The sequence below is a fragment of the Cyclopterus lumpus genome, chromosome 13, assembly GCF_009769545.1.
Source record: "Cyclopterus lumpus isolate fCycLum1 chromosome 13, fCycLum1.pri, whole genome shotgun sequence".
Lineage (NCBI taxonomy): Eukaryota > Metazoa > Chordata > Actinopteri > Perciformes > Cyclopteridae > Cyclopterus > Cyclopterus lumpus.
Window position 1 is genome coordinate 3740598 of NC_046978.1, and position 12474 is coordinate 3753071.

Here is a 12474-nt window from a genome sequence, read left to right on the forward strand (position 1 = left end):
GCTACTGTGCCCCATTGCTAGATCAGATGCAGTATGCCAACAATACAAGGATAAAGGCTGGGACATGTTCCCGAGCTGTAATGTTGGAGGGTGACAGCAGACAGCGCTAGAAATGGAGGGCGCTCTTTGGGTGCTCTAGGACAATTGCAAGTCTCACCCATGTCGTATGTTTTTATGACACCCTCCCTGCGGACGCTTCGGTGAAACAAATCAATCACCCTCATGTTCTATAATCGTGTGCCAAGTGCCAGCTAGACCTTTGGGCAAGTGCAGACCAGATTTTGACTGCGTATGTAGTTGAGCCCAGTGCTAAGACTCGTGCCATCTCCACATTTATCTCTCCTTGTCGCACCACCGTCCTTTTCTGGCTATGTTGACCCACAATCCTCTGCAATGTGAAGAATTATAGTAGTATCCAATCGGATGCATATGGCATGCAACAAACAGCATGTGCTTTCTAAGGGTATCGGCAGTATGTACAAAAACAAAACAAAAGTATGCTATTTTGAACGCTGTGCTAATCGGCTACATAGTCCTCCATTCTGGTTGTACAACATGCCATTAGCGACTAACACAATGTAGCTCTTTGGGGTATATGTTGCTCTATATTTATTTCTCCAGAAGCTAAAATGGATCCATTCATGTAAACATTATACATTTTACTTTAAAAGAATAGTTTGACACTTTCCCTATTAATTTTCAGATGAGCGGATTGATACGCAGCAGAGGAGTGTCGTATGAGTACAGATTGTAAAGCCCTCTGAGGCAAATTATTGATTTGGGGCTATAGAATCGGCAGGAAAGCAAATGCATGTTGGACTATTCCTCTGATGGTTAAAAGACAGATGCATTCTACTGTGTTCTTTTTTGTGTAGATTGTGGCCGTCACATATTAAGGATGATGAATAACTAATCAATTTCTATTCTCGACCAAATCCAGCATCTGGAGGAGCGAGGCAGTCACCATTCATCGCTGTCAAATAGAAATGAAGACCCATCACGTGCCCAGAGGACAACACAGAGCAGCTGACTCCAGCCATATGTCTATCAACCAACACTTTAAATATTTCGCTTTGTTTTTATTTCTGATTATGTTGGCAACCTTGCAAGTCGGAAGCACCAGCTGTGTACCTTGCCGGCGCTGGTCACCGAAATCAGCAAAAGTACACGTGCCAAAAAGTGCCATCAATTTCTGCTGCGGCTCTGAGCGACGTTAAGCTCGTTCCCAGGTCCCGGCTCAGCACCTCTCTTTGGTTTATCTTTCACAGCAGCCTGAACCTGCCAGCCAAATGTCGGCCCAGAGCTTTTCAACCAGATACTCCATCAAAGTGCGCCGTGGTATTTGGACAGGGTTAACACCAAGCCACGCCACAGGTGCCTATTTGGTTGATTATCAAGGGTCTCACAGAGTAGGCTCACGTATCCTTTCTTGTTGGGCGGCATAATGACTCTGAGCCCTTTCAGCAGCCCATATGTTAGCATATTCATCTCATTCCAAGGAGTCCGTTCATTCATCTCTCAGCTGCGGCCAACACATCCTCTCCACATCTCATTGTTGTGCTTGGGACAGTGATTGCTCCATGGAGGCCATGGATTAATCAGACTGTGGAGAGCGCATTGATCTTCAGTCCAATCTATCAGATATTGGATGCTGCTCGATGGGCGGGGAGAAGTGCAGCATGAAAATCAATCCCATAAGGTCAAGGGTTCCACTTTGGGAAGCAGGTTATAATTGAGGTGACTGTTACATATGTCTTGATTTAGTATGACATGGATTTGACGGCTCAACCTGATTTTATAAGCAGGCTTTTAAAAAAGAGATTTAGGAGGGGGAAAAAAATGGAAATACTTAAATTTCTTATATATATATATATATCCATAAATATATAAATAATTGTAAATTATTGTAGGGAGAGAAAAACAACCAAACCTTTTCTTTCTCCCACCAAAAAAGAATATAGCCACAGCCATAAATCACCATCTTATTGCACCGTAAAACTACCCTACTGGGCCTCTGCTAGAAAAGTAACGGAAGATATAACTAATTATTTTGTTGACTGATCTTAAGATGGACCTCACACAATCGGGCCTATCCCATGGGTGATTGACCGCGTATTGGTAAGAGCAGCAGCTCAGGATGCTGCGCGTGTGCAGGCGGCTGCACACACTGATGAATATTGATAAAAGCGCACTCCACCAAACCCGTAAACTGAGGCGCGCAGAATAGAGAACGAGGCCCATTCTGGTCGTGATTTACGGAGTGACAACATGAAGTTTTAACATGGGTAGTGATACTGAACACCTCTCTGTGTGAACACCACCATGCAGGAGAAGGCAGTCATGCAGCAACATAGTTTGTTTAAATGCTATGTGGCTGCTCTGTAAATCTATAGGACCTGAAACATCAGAATGGTAATAGATGCACGTGTAATGCATTAGCATATTGATGAGAAACTCTTTTGGCACAGTTACATGCACACATGTGAATGTTGTTCAGAATATGATGATTGCAAAGCTGTTTTGGGAGATGTGGATGAAAAAGCCCACATTCTCCAGAAAATTCTCCATGTTTGTTTACCGTCACAGGTGAGTTATTTAGTCAAGCATCCTTATCTTGGAATTAAGCCCCATGGCAACAACCATAATGATGCGCTCCACCTTAAATCACCTGCAACAGTTCTTTGTGGCACGCAGCATCAGGTAAACACATCAAATCCTCAACTTAATTTTCAGCCTCATCCTAAATGTATGCAAATTAGTATCTGAAAAAAAAATATGTGAATAAATGTTTTCAAACTATATTTAAATGACAACCTTTTGGGTGAAAGTAAGACATCAACAATGGAAATCTTTGCTCTTGGTTGAAGGATAAAGCTTCATTTCCCAGCCTGACTCACAGCACTGTTGCACAGCAGAGGGAGGAAGAGGAGAAGAGCTCGTCTCATCAAACTATCCTCCTGAAAGGTGACGTGACCGACACACCTCTGCCTCTCCAATTAGCTCGGTGACAGGTTCTTGTGGAGAAATGAGACAATTACCATCTCTTCTCCCTCTGTCCATCTTCCTTTTGACTTTATCACATTCTGTCCCTCTTCTCTTATATTGCTTAGTTACCGCCCCCCCACACACACAATTTTCCCATTAATGCCGTGTCTGGCTTCTCAAAACTTTCTCTCTCCTCCCGGTTTCCCTGCAGCATGCATACAGTCGGGGTGATGAGGAAAAGAGGGAGCATGTCACGCAGACTGAGGCGTCCTCCTGCTTTTCCACACAACAAGCTAAATCCCTGCCAGGCGTAACACTGATGTGACTCCACTAATGTAGGGAGCAGAAGGTCCTCTGTGGTTTCCTCTTGACCACACCTTTGTCGCATTATGGTTGCAAACGATACATTCCTCTCTATTTATTTGTCAGACACGAAAGTCAAATGTATCTGGAAAGTCGAGAGGTACCCTGGGTTATTTAAAACACTGATGTCACTGCAGGTTTCAGGGTGGGTCTTCTTGACTAGATGTTTAATGGTGTAAGTTTGCCACCTGCTGGTTATGATAATTTTCCGGTGTCCTTGATCAAACCTCTTTTGATTCCTTTAAAAATACACCAAATGTCAACTAAAAAGCATTTCATTCCGTTAAGGTCAAAAGGAATTTCTAGACTATATAGACTATGGATTAAGAGGATCAAATTAAAATGCTCCAAAATGTCCATCATTCAGTTTTGGTTACTAACAACAAGATGATCATCTTTCACAGCCCTGTATCCATTAACAATACACATAATCTCTGCCAGCTGCAATACAACATGCAGCAACACATTACGGTCCATCTGAATGCACCGGCATATTATTCAATACCTCATTCACCTGCAAAGTACTGCATACACCTCCACACCATAAGCTCAAATTGGAATTCCAGCCATCTTTTTATTTGACTTTTTAGTCAAATTATCTTTGTGGACCTAGCAACTAAAAAGGACTATGGACCCCTTATCTGTAGCATTGTACACATCAGAAGATTTGACAGGGGAAGTTCTAAAACCATATTAAAAACATAAGAGAAACTTGTAACCATAAATAAAATGTTTTTTGGCCACAGTCAACAGCTGTTTTCATTGAAAAAGCCCCGATAACCACCCAGAGAGACAATAACTGCCGAACACCAAACTGCAGACGAATGTAGCAACTAGCTGGTAAACAGAGAAGTTAAAGAGCCAGATGTTTTCCTCAGTTAACGGTTTGTGAAGACCAAAGAAAACGAATGAATATGGAACTTGCATTCACCAGTTGGACCTAAACATGACTAAACTAATGATGTTGCGCTGTGTATTAAAGATGTGTATTAGTGCAACTTTTTGCTAAACATGGTCACTACAAGGTGACAGTTTTGTTCTCAGTTTCCCTCCAGCTTCTCCCAAGTGGCTAATGTAAAAACCCTTATTTTAGGTTTAAATAAAAAGCGCGTACTCAAGTTATATTTAGCTGAATTAATGAATTGTGATCTATGACACCCTGTAAAAAGGGATTTTATCAGGAGAGATTGTTAACAATACATCTTACATGAGGATGCATGGAGGGGACATCAGCAGGGAAGATAACGAGCACATGATGAGATCCTGACATCTGAGAAATGTATACTATCAGATACAAGAGTTCAGTACATGCAGGACAGATATATGACCAGTGAACATAGTTAGGTTTAAATATGACATATTTTACTGAAGAGTTCAAGGATAGGCTTTTGCATGACATCATGACCAATGCTAAGCTGTCCTTGATCTTTCTCATGTTTTAAGTGAAAAAATAGTCTTTAATCATGTCTCCATTTCTGAAACGGTAAAATGTGATTGTGACTTTTCATGAAATTCATTTCACATCAGGTGCACATAAAAGGTTAAATGGGGAAAAAAACGCAAGGTTTTCCTTTTTGAATGTGTCATTGCACCATTTATTTATTAAAGTTATGCATAACCTTCCAACTTGATCATTGTACATATGTTGAACTTCATGACATTATTAGAATATCAGGCAGTCGGATCAGCATTGCTGTGAAAGCAGAAAGAAGCAGCATTTCTGTCAGGAGCCGATACAGAAAGAGCATGAGCGCTCCTTGTAGATGAGTTGTAGAGGAACGGGGCGAGTTACCCAAATGCAAATGAAGAAGCATGACATATAGAGTGTGGTAGGGGATAAGATAAATAAGCATGAAAGACACTGGGGCTGTGAGGGAAAGGAGAAAGCTGACACCCGGAAGTGTTCACAGGAAAAAGAAGTGGGGAGGGAGGGGCACACGCATAGGAGTAGAGGAGCAGCCGAGAGGCAGAACACCCCTCACAGTGAGGAGGAGGAGGAGGAGGAAGAAAGACGCAGCACGAAAATGCAACAAGACCAGATCAGAGCCTTCAGACTCTTCATTCTAGTTAACACCACACTAGAATGTATCTGAAATTCTAGACGTTAGCACATTTCAAGAGTTTTTAACCCAATGGGATCTAGCCATCACCAGTGCACGCCTGGCCTCTATCAGTCTGGATATATCCTGCCGTTTCCTCGGGGTACGCGACACTAGCGTGCTTGTATGCGAGCGTGCACCCAACACTCACACTAACCCTGATTGACTGAAACAGGAAAAGCAGCCAAAACGCTAACACCATGGCCAAAAGCATGCAAGCAATGTTGGAAACACTTTTCTTTTTTTCTTTTTTTTTAAATGAAAAGAAAGAAAATAAATACATCTTGGGATAAAAAAAATCTTAATACATTATCTTAAAATTTTCCTTTTCTTGTTTTGTGTTTCTCAGAGAGATATATATATATATATATATATATATATATATATATATATATATATTCTAAACACACATCTTTGTACATTTTGGTATAAGTTCTCTTTCTTGCAGGGAGATCCGGGGAAAATGGGTGTCATATGGTAGAGGGGTGAGGTTTTTGGGGCAATCCCACTTTCCTGATTGCCTTGTGCTGATATGGGGGGATGCGGCATCACAAAGATGACTCCACCCTTCAAACGTTTCTGCTCACTCAGTCTCTCATTCTCTGTGGCAACCGTGGGCGAGGGTGAAGTAAAACAAGGGGCTCAGCAGTGAGAGGGGAAGCTTATAGGATGTCCAGAAAGTCCAGGACACAAGTAGGAACAGACCACAAATCGGTACTTCCTCTTTGGGACCAGAGCTAAAAGCTGCGGTACTGTTTTCCACTATCTTTTATCTGGAAAATAATTGAGATGCAGGATTAGAAAAAAGGACAGATGAAGGTTGTGATTTATAATAATAATGAATATGTTGACACTGAACATGAATTGAGATACCTTTGTTTCCATCCGTGTCTGCTGCTGACCTCTCTGGCCTTTGGCGTATTATATTATTGTACTTGGCCTCAACCTCCTGAGAGAAACAAACAATTCACGGTCAGATCAGGAATACTAATGACCACAATGTTCAAACATCTTACTGTTTAATACAAATGTGTGTTGCCGAGCTGGCTGACTGTTTGATACCTTCAGATAGTTGAGGTTGGCCTGAAGGTTTCTAAGGTGAGACAAGACCTGTCTGCTGAAAGAGGAGAGGCTGCCAGCCTGTGACGTTGAAGAAAACCGCAAGTTGATTCCAGAGTCAGCAGCACAGCCCTGTGAGGATCTCAGCTGCTTTCCTGTGGTTGATGCCAATATGTCATCATCTGTGCTGCTCTCCCCTGGGCCACCATAACCCTCCAGAACTAGATACCCTGCTGATAGAACCAGATTATGAGATTTAGTACCACTATTGCAGGATCAAGGAGAGACAGAGAGCCCTGAGAAAGCTGCATCCTACAATGACAAGTGTAAGAAGCATTTATCTCTGAGTACAATTTATTTAAAGCTCAATTTAAATGTATAAATAATAACAGCTAAACTGTCCAGGCTCACCATAATCTTCAGGAGAATCAAAGAAGCCTGTGTCCCCAGAGCCCAGGTCCTGAGTTGGGTCCTCTATCTGGGAGCTGTTCTTCTCTGAGCCATTGTGGACCATCACCCGAGCGCGGCTGTCTACAGGTGTACGCAGAGAGGTGGTCCTGAGGAGACGTACGCCCGTGGAGCGTTTGGTTTGCTCTAAAGCCTCCTGGGACATCAGCTGGGTCACCAACACCTGCTTCAATGCTGCCACTGAGGGAACAATGTGGAAAAGGGGTTATGAAATCTACATATAATGTCTTTGTGCAGCTGACTTATTGAGCCGATTTCATTTGGAGTCATCTGTTCTGTGTGCTTACATGTTTTCAGTGCTTCGTCTGCTCTGGAGGGAAACATGTTAAACGAGTCTCCTCCTTTGCCATCTTTAGCCGCTTGATAAGGAAGCTCTGGGTCCACAAAACCTTCCTCCTCCTCTTCCTCTGTCTTTATTCCCTCAAATGGATTATTACTTGGTAGAGAACTCTGCGTCACACTTCTAGGGGCTGGACTGCTCTCTTTATCTGAGGAGATTGTAATTTGATCAGGATTATCTGCACAGTCGACGAGGATAGAATATGTAAAGCAGTACAAATGAAAACATGTTTCTCCAGCTACCTGTGGACTGGGTGCTGCCGGTGGATGTGCGGTCTGGGTCTCGACTCAACCTGGAAACACCTGCTGTAATGATCTCCACCCCGTCTCTCTCCCCACTGACACACACATGCAATATCTTATGTAAATAGCGAGCTCAAAGCCTGACACAATCTGATTGGATCATATTAGAAAGACGATAAAACATACTCGGCCTGAGGTAATGGTATGACGCTGTGAGGTTTGACTTTCATGGCATCGGCTCTCTGAGTGATTAGACGCTGCCACCTTGTGCAAGGGAGAGAAAAAACAGTAATTAGCCTATTGAACAACTAGAGCAATACAAATTAGATTAATCAATCAAATTGTGGACTAACGTTCTCTGATCCGAGACTGTGGGCGCCATCAGCTCATAGATCTGGGCTCCGTTGTCCGACATGGATAGGACGAAGAAGGACTTGTTGTCTGGCAGGAGAGAGTGTGGGCAGTAGGTTCAGGGTGAGATTCAGCACTATTTTGCCCAACAGAGACTTCTGGATACCGTATAAAGGATGGTATGTCTGAATGTTGTATAGTGAGGGGTTCTTTCGTTCTTTGATCTGATCCATTAAGTTACTGTACCGCCATTTAAAAAAAAAAGAAAGAAGCAAAACAGAGAGATTTGGTGTTAACTGACCTGTGGCCACAGAGCGGACCAGCACAGTGTTCAGTTTAATGATGGGGCTGAAGATATGTTTGGTATCTGCGGTGCCTGCCAGGTTTTTACTGTGACACTTTAGGATCAGCCGTTCATCTTGTTTCTGGAGTAGAACCAAGATGTCCTGCAGCAGGAGGGTGTACAACTCTGAAAGGAGACAGAGATATTACTTATTTAGTTTTTGGCATCAATATAAAAGTTAAATAACAATCAAACTCTTAAAATGTGCCGATTACAAACCAATAGTCTTATCCTTGTTCACTTTCCATGACAGAGGTCCCTCGTGCACCATCGTTCTTTTGGTTAAATCCAAATTCTGAAGGAGGTAGAATGAGAAAATAAATGTACAGCTTATGAATACTTGCTTGTGGTCCATGGAGCCTTCTCCACCAGCACTACCTTTCTACCGAGCAGATATTTCAAACAGTGTATGTGGGTGTACAACAGGTGCGTGTGCTTTCAATGAAGCTAAAAGGGGCGTGTAGATAACTCACTTTTAGCTCCAGGATCATTGGGTTGTCGGTCTGCTTCAGAGAAGAGAGGTCCAATCTTCTCTGATAGTCCTCCAACCTCTAGAGAAAGGACGGAAATAAATGGAGGCAGAGGAAAGAGGATAAGTAAGCTCTCTTTAAAAAGAAAGCCACTGCATGGGGAGCAAAGAAGGTAGTGAAAAAAATAAACTGTGGTAGAGACTAAAAAGAAGAAGAAAGGATGAGACTGAAGGGGAAGAAGCGAAAAGTCAAGGGGATAGCATAAAATGAAATGCAAGAGTTTAAAAAACACCCCACCTGCTTGTCCTCAGATTCCTTGACAGCCTGGTTGACGTGATTGAGAATCTTTCTACAGCCGTCTGCCGCCTGCTTCACTTTGTCCTTCTCTACGGCGTTGTCTGAAAGATTTTGACATCAAATAAAAATTAAGGCCTCCACAGTTCTGCAGGAGGCTGTCAAGGAAACTGATATTTCCTCTGTCCATAAGCACACCATCGTTCTCAAGAATTAAGATAAAGCAGGGGGTCATTATGATCCTGTAATAGCTGGTTATACTTTATCGTTAGTGCATTCTCTCTGTGTGATACCCAAACCCCAGCAAAGACTAAAATGATGGACCAAATAATGGGTGAGACAATTCCCAAAATGTGCACAGCTGCTCCATGACCATTAAAATGCTAATTTCTCCATTTGTCTCTGTAATTCAGTTTATTTGTATCCACTTTATTTTATCTTAGAGATCCATCAGTATCTACTGTATTCTATTACATTCAGAATCTAAAATGCAAAGTACGTATTACTCCTGTATTACTTGTTTCCATGGTTACTTACGTTAGTTTCAATATTGAATGAATTGCCTCAGAATTGTATTGCTTTTAGGTTTAAAGAGAGGTAACAATAATTTAACTCTTGAGTTCATGCAGGAGTGTCGTAGCAGTGCAGAAAAACGTGGAGCACGGAATTATTTCTAGTTAAGTTAGGAGGGTTTAAAATGGTATGAAATAGTGGAGAGATCAAGTATAATAGTGGTTTGAAACTGTCATTTTCAAAAGTAGATCACAATTTCTCTTCCTGAGTGAAACAAACGTTGACATGTGTGAATAAAACTGGAGGAGGGATCAGTTTTGTGTCTTCCGTGAACTGTAAGAAGTTTGTATAAATGTACAAATCTGTTCTGTGCTTCCTCCTGCAGGCATGTTGACCTCATTATGGCTTCATGCATGTCCAAATGCCCACTGTATATACCACATACACTGTTTTATTAAGCTGCAGCAATAAATTAATTCCCAGAAAGTACAAATTTAATTATTTTTGACTTATCAATTAAAATATTTTTTTAAAGATAGAAATGTCCCCAAATGTTTTACTAGTTTCAACTTCTCAAATGTAACATTTTATGAAACGGACAATTAATCGATTAGACAAGAAATTAATCGGTGAACTAATTGATAATCAGAATAATCTTTCATCCAAGACCATGCACACACTTAGTATGTGGAGAAATGTGTGCAGTAAAATAACCATGTACACAAATCCCTGGAAACTGCTGTGAGGAACTGCTTGGTAAGGCGACACTACAGCACCTGTGTACTTGGCGATGTTGTCTAGGAGCAGCGGGTACTTGGTGAGCCGCTGCATCTCGACAGGAATGATGTCCTTAAGCTGCAGTCGGCGGCACAGTCGGTTACTTTCTGCCTCCTGTAAAGCAATACACATAAAATCAGGATGTGTGAACTTAAGCTGTCGCCAAAAAGCCAAAATCCATCTTTAAACAAGTATAAATCGTGACTGAGCAATACTATATATAGCTTAGGTTTTTGCTCAGAGAATTGACATTTCAGCTGCATTTCTCATTCAATTATTGCGTGTGACACATTCTCAGCATTCATTTAGTACAGTAGCCAACTACACATTTCAAAGATTAAACCAATTTGGAAAGCATAATGTTAGTTGGTACCTGGACGAACGAAGTAAACCGCGAGTCTTTCTTCTGCTTGGTCTTGATGATCTCAAGAGCAAATGGCTGATTGCTGCAGAACATCCCCACCGCCTTCTTGATCTTCTCCTCCTCTCCATCGCTGAACTGTAACCACACAAGACGGGACAGGGCAGAGACGAGGATCAGTCACTCAATCGATCTGGGTCAGTGGTAGTTGCTATGGAAATGTCTAGTATTCAACCACTCCAATGAGCAGCAACTCCCAGAAGGGGGCCAGACTTAAGACCTCGTAGCAGAGACAGATAAGTTTGAATGTAGACGAGATCAATGCTCGGACCCTCAGGGGACCATTTGCCCTACTTATATCCCATAGATACATTTTAGACAAGGCTGCCAGCTGCAATGCAGTTAACTCTCAAACGTATGACACATGATATCGAGATGTCAGACAAATCTGGGGCACTGACTGACAACCATTTACTGAGAAACCAGCTTCCACTTCACTCGCTTGCTTCCATTGTGATTACATTTTTTGGCTGAGTTATTCTTTTGTGTCTTGTCTAAGGGTTTGACTTTCAGGATTTTGGTGTAGAATTCAATGATGTAGTGTTAACCCCTTCTCTATCATATTTGAACTGTACATAACCAGTTTCACGTACACATGACATGAAAATTATAAGAATAGAGGCTGAAGAAAGCAATCTCATGCAAACATCAACCTCTTCTTTCACGCTATAAAGCAATTTCGGAAAACAGTTCAATATCTTTGTGAATACATTTTTTTTTTCTACCACATCATTCATCTTCAAATGTATTCAATATCAGAAAATGTTCGAAAGGGGAAATGCAATTTCAGCCTGAGAATTGGACTTACCCAAGTGAGCAAGTCGTCTCCTATCTGATCAATTACTGAAGACTCATTTCTCTTCCGAACAGCAGCCATTTGCTCCAGTATTGAAGCTGAAAGTCAAAAGAGGCACCGATGGACAGTCAGTGTGTGTTTGTGTACATACAAGGATAAAGATGAAGGATACAACATTAAATGCGAGGGTGCTGTGTGTGCTGCTGTTGTATTTAGTTTTACTCAAAACTTTATTTTGATTCTCAATGCCTTACTTTTCATTTCTTTTTTGTTTTCTTTTTACTGAACCTTAATGGTTCAAGAGCAGCCGTGCCTAGATAAGATTGGAGGGTGTGTACCATGCAGCTGTAGAATCTCATCCAGGTTGGTGAAGATGTTCTTGATGTCAGCAGGAGGCAGGATGGCCTCTTTGGAGAGCTTCTGGTAGAAAACGTGGTCCAAAACTCTCAGCATCCTTACATGTGCACGCTCTGTATAAAACAGCTCTGCAGACACAATGCAAGACGTTAATTGAAGATGGCAGATCATTTGCACAGCTCAACATTATGTACTTTGAGAGCAACTTGGGTTGCACCCCAGCAGATTCTCTGCTGAATATCTCCCTCTTCTCCTTTCTACTCATTATATTCTATAAAAAAGTATTTTCAGTACATTGAGGAGGAACCTCTTATATTCTTTAAAAATAGATCTGGTTAAAATGAATTGCAATATCATGTGAAGTGGGGGGCCATGTCCTCACCGTTAATGACTTCTTGTCTCTTGATTTCCTGAGGCCTGAGACCCGCTAGGACCTCTCGCCCCACCAGTTGCTGCCAGTTTGGAGGGTCATGCTCAGAGTCTGTTCCCTGGTCGTCCTCACTCTGGACGTCAGCTGCTCCCAGTCCCTCCAGCCTATGGCGAGACAGAATGTGAGCTCTTCATCTGGCAACTAACTAACAACTTGGATGTGAGAG

The 12474-nt window shown here is 42.0% G+C and overlaps 1 protein-coding gene across 3 annotated transcripts in view; it reads right to left on the bottom strand.

The window, feature by feature from the left end:
* Window positions 1-5953: 5953 nt before the first annotated feature.
* Window positions 5954-12474, bottom strand: part of arhgef12a (Rho guanine nucleotide exchange factor (GEF) 12a) — a 35825-nt gene continuing 29304 nt past the window's right edge. For 2 of the 3 annotated variants that reach the window (XM_034548672.1, XM_034548670.1), the window contains 17 exons: window positions 12261-12412; window positions 11860-12006; window positions 11534-11619; window positions 10678-10803; window positions 10304-10418; window positions 9018-9118; window positions 8724-8801; window positions 8470-8545; window positions 8209-8376; window positions 7910-7997; window positions 7743-7820; window positions 7557-7651; window positions 7262-7462; window positions 6918-7154; window positions 6510-6739; window positions 6321-6396; window positions 5954-6220 (listed from right to left, as the gene is read on the bottom strand). In XM_034548672.1, coding sequence (XP_034404563.1) covers window positions 6210-6220; window positions 6321-6396; window positions 6510-6739; window positions 6918-7154; window positions 7262-7462; window positions 7557-7651; window positions 7743-7820; window positions 7910-7997; window positions 8209-8376; window positions 8470-8545; window positions 8724-8801; window positions 9018-9118; window positions 10304-10418; window positions 10678-10803; window positions 11534-11619; window positions 11860-12006; window positions 12261-12412 — 2065 coding nt within the window. In that variant the 3' untranslated portion in view covers window positions 5954-6209. The remainder of the gene's footprint in view (window positions 6221-6320; window positions 6397-6509; window positions 6740-6917; window positions 7155-7261; window positions 7463-7556; window positions 7652-7742; window positions 7821-7909; window positions 7998-8208; window positions 8377-8469; window positions 8546-8723; window positions 8802-9017; window positions 9119-10303; window positions 10419-10677; window positions 10804-11533; window positions 11620-11859; window positions 12007-12260; window positions 12413-12474) is intronic. The other variant, XM_034548671.1, reaches the window with a different exon arrangement.